The 4,262-nt window shown below is 36.4% G+C and overlaps 1 protein-coding gene across 1 annotated transcript in view; it reads right to left on the reverse strand.

Moving 5' to 3' along the window:
* Positions 1-1,773: 1,773 nt before the first annotated feature.
* Positions 1,774-4,262, reverse strand: part of LOC122255312 (cytochrome c oxidase subunit 7A, mitochondrial) — a 4,670-nt gene continuing 2,181 nt past the window's right edge. Inside the window, exons 2-3 of the mRNA XM_043019279.2 lie at positions 2,380-2,478; positions 1,774-2,083 (exon numbers count right to left, since the gene is read on the reverse strand). Of these exons, the coding sequence (XP_042875213.1) occupies positions 1,943-2,083; positions 2,380-2,478 (240 nt within the window). The 3' untranslated portion in view covers positions 1,774-1,942. The remainder of the gene's footprint in view (positions 2,084-2,379; positions 2,479-4,262) is intronic.

The raw sequence follows: 4,262 nt of genomic DNA on the forward strand, positions 1-4,262 counted from the left end.
GTCATCCTCGAAACGATGCTCCTAAAGGGTTCTTCTGCTCCCTCCGGATATACATGTTATCTTAGTCGCCTCTCTTTGCGAGTTAATCTACAAAACCTTTCTTGCCAAAACTCACGTTTCAATCCGTCTAACAATACAAAATATGATTTGTAAATTAGTTCCAATAAGTGAAAAATCCTTTCTTACCTCAATTGTTTTATCAGATTATCAAATATATACGAAATGGACTAGTCAATTGTGCTACGTAAATGTTCTATGACTTTCAATATCTTTATGCAAGTTGACCTCAACCCTTGAGTATAGACGGATTTACAGTGTTTTAATGCAGCGACTCAATTTATACAAGTATATATATGCGAAATGTGCAACTGTATATTCTCATCGTACATGGCCTGGTATTAACCCATTGCGTACGGGTGTCATGACATACATGACGTAGGAGCTTTGGCCTGACGACGGGCGTCATGACGTACACGACGTTCGGGGATTTTGGATCACTGTGCTATTTTATTTTGCTATGAAAAAGGAATGAGTAATGATGGCTACTGCAGTCCTAATTACTATAATTACCGTAATATCGTGCAAGCTTAACGTCCAAAACCTAGATGGCACCACTTTTTTCTAGCACCAGCAGGTGAGAGAGCCTTGAATGGCACCCGTCCACGGTCTCTAGCATGCACTGTCTCTATAGAGCGATGGCACACACTAAGTTGATGAACCCTTGCTCTAAAGTACCGCCGATGAAGGATGTGCAGGCAGAACGAGAAGAGGAAGGTGACTCAATCCATACCCAGTGTCTAAAATGTGCTCCTGTGCCAATATGGATGTCTTTCACTGTGGCACTCACAGTCACAAGCACAGGTTTCATTCCTCTTCCCTACCTCTTCTTGTTATCTTTATTGTAGGTGGTTATATGTTTCGTATTCGTTCATGACAGCACAAAAAATACGAAAAAATAAAGTTGCCTTTTGTCCTCCCATAAAACAGCAATACTTCTATCACATTGAGTATAAAGAAAATAATGAGCTAGTATGGATAACATACTACAATTTTAGTCAACTGCAGCACTGATAGAGCCTGTCATACGGCACATATAAGTCTCTAAACTCAATAAAACACACAAAAAAATAAAACACAAAAACCGCTCTAGTTTTACAATGAATGACTGAAAGAGATTTGGATGCTTCAAATTATATTGCTTCAAGTGGTCTCTCTCTAAAATAAAACCTATCCTGGAGGCTGGGCAAGCAAATTTATCTCCGTCTGCAATGGGTTAAAACCCCTTTTGGTTACATATGTGGCAAGGGTATTTCAATGCCACGTGCCACAGGGTAGTGTTTTCAGGCAGAATAATTGGGTTCTCTTTCTTCCTTGTTGGAAACATTCATTCTTGCTAAATCTTATTGCAAGAATTTTATACACATGGTTTTACAAAATCGCAAAATAGAATAAAAGATGGATGGCGAAAGTGGAGGAGGAGATGGAGGAGATGGAGGAGGAAAGAGAGATGTAGGTGGAGAAATGGGAGAATAGGGAGTAGAGGGAGATGAGGGAGGAGGGAAAAAAAAAGGAGGAAAAAGGAGATGAAGAAGGTGAAAAAGACAAAGACGAAGATGACTTTGGCAGTATGTATAATCTGATATTTAGCATACATTTCTTGAACAGGTACACTGAATTACTCATTTTCATTAAATAATTTGTTTAAAACACAAGGTTCTGTTGCCTAAAGCTGAATTATTTTGTCAATTTCTTATAAAGGCATAAACACAATGGTTCCTTTTCTAAAATTTATTGACCTGACATGTACAATTTTATGAATAGATCATAGGAATTGGCATCTGTCAACGACAGAAGCATATATACACGAGATTATCAAGCACCCGTCAATTCTGAAAGATGCTATAAATATATCTTTTTTTTCCTTTAGGCTATTGAGTTTTTCCTAACCCTTCTTGGGGAAACTCATATCATAAATGAATCCCAGGGTCATGGTGAGGCCGACAGCGTTGAGGACACAGGTGCTCATGAACAGGAGGTTGTCGAACACGCCTCCCTTCAGGTGGATAGGCATTCCGTTGTCAACCTGCAGGAAGAGAGGTATTGTTGTGCGTCACTGTCAGCTTTGTGAGGATGTGATAATGACGCATACATGAAATATAATGTGCGGGCTTTATTCATCAGTTATTAAAAAAAAAAAATCAGCCCCTAAATAAATATCTCGGTCATTGCAACAAATACAATAAATTGTAAACTCATGCAGGAATATATGCAACCACATAAACCCTCTTTTCTTCAAGAAATCTGACTGAAGGAATCATAAAAGAGGAATAAAAACATGAGAAAAAAGAATATTCCCATATTCTTGGTGTGGACTCTGACCTGGTATTTGTTCATGGTGCTGCGGATCTTGTTGTAGCCAGGGTGAGTCTCCGTGGTGGCTCGGCGGACCGAGCTGGAGGTGAAGGTGCGGACAGCAGCCTGGAGGAGAGAAGTGTTGGTTAGATGACATCCATGGCGATTCTTTCCCCAGATTCCTCCTCCATCTATTTTGTTTTACTTTAGTTTTTATTTTTCACATTTTCTTCACACATCTCTCTCAATTTTCTTCTACTGAACTGTATTCCCTATTCTATATCTGTTTATCTCTATTCAGTCTCTCCTGTACTTACAAAATGTTTCATTTGTGTTAGGGGAGACTATTCAAATTCAATCTCACCGTCAATCTTTATCGTATTTATCCCAATTCCCTGATTTGACGTGTTTCTCAGATATTTCCTCATTATAAACTGTTGTGAAGATTAAAATTAAGTAGGCATTAACTAATTCAATCTTTTTCTTTTCTTTTCTTTTTCATATAAAAAGTATCAATTTACACTAAATCCACTACATAATTACTCAAATATTAGTCTCATCCAAAACATAATGACAGACATATTACATAAGGGATTGCAGAAGCACTTGCATATTTGCTTTTAGCAGGAGGTTGTAATGTGACCAATATCACATGTATATTCTTAATGAAAGTTTCCAATCAAATGAATATTCAAACAGTCCATTAAATTTTTTTTGCCTCTCTAAATATTTCCAACAAATTTTCACTATCACTCTACATGGTCACATCTTTCCTCTTCATCTCTATTCTATTTCCATCCTCCCCACCCCCCCACCCCCTTCCAAGAACTTAAAACTAAATCAAAGCATTACAGGGTAGCATCTTATATAAACATCCACAAAAGCTTTAAGCTGACTATGGCAAGAAGTGGATCAGGGATTCCCTAATAGTTTTTATAATCTTTCTCACCTTGTATACATTTGTTTATTTGGTAACAGTGCTGTAAGCTCAAGAATTAATTTTGTGAACAGACAAGACCAATATCGTGTTTCTAATTTCATTGAACAATTAGGACAAAATCCATGTCATCTATACAGATCTCATAATTTTGCATAAATTTGGATTCTTCTGCAGGTTTTTTGTCAGCCAGATCTTCCATATACAATACAGACGTGGCTTAAAGCACTCCCAGAAATCACTCACCACAAAATTCTGATAAAACCAATGATCAAAACCACATTTAAAGGAAGAAGCTCCTTTTAATCTCTTCAATGCACCTAATTACATTAACCCAAGTTATGTAACATCTATTAATACAAGTTAAAAATAAATAAAACAAGTCTTCAACCTTTAAAAAAAACAAAAAAACTAAATGCAGTGAAGAGATTGAAAGATCAAATGTTACAGGCATGTGGCAGACGATATACTGACCTGCTACCTGTCATTTCATCCATTCCTGCAACAATTTCTGTCAGGGGTGTCTTGCATGACAGCTTAAATACCTACATTTTATGCTGAAGGCATTCTTGTTTTGATGTGATTTACTAACATCCTGTTCACCAAAATAAAAATAAAATTACAACTATAAACAACACTTTCTAATAAAATAAAATGAGTCTTGGGCACATTCCCAAACAATGTTCAACATAAGAACTGAAGAAAAGGTTATCAATAAAATTAATATTCTCTAACTTCTTTAAATCATGCAATTCTATTTCTCGTAAAAGCTGTTGGGAAGTCGTTCAATAGTATTCCAGTTCCTCTAAAACCTTAAATAATGCTGGAAAGCAATCTTTGATTAGCACAACAAAAAGGATATCTTACTAAATCTATTTCTCCTTAAATCCCCCCCTTTTATCCTTTTTAATAAACATGCTACATTCTTTCCTTATTGCAAGTTCCAATTATTCTTGCAGAAAAAAAATATATA

This window comes from Penaeus japonicus, unplaced genomic scaffold, assembly GCF_977035675.1.
Source record: "Penaeus japonicus unplaced genomic scaffold, GWHDUDI00000001_assembly GWHDUDI00000004, whole genome shotgun sequence".
Classification (NCBI taxonomy): Eukaryota; Metazoa; Arthropoda; class Malacostraca; order Decapoda; family Penaeidae; genus Penaeus; species Penaeus japonicus.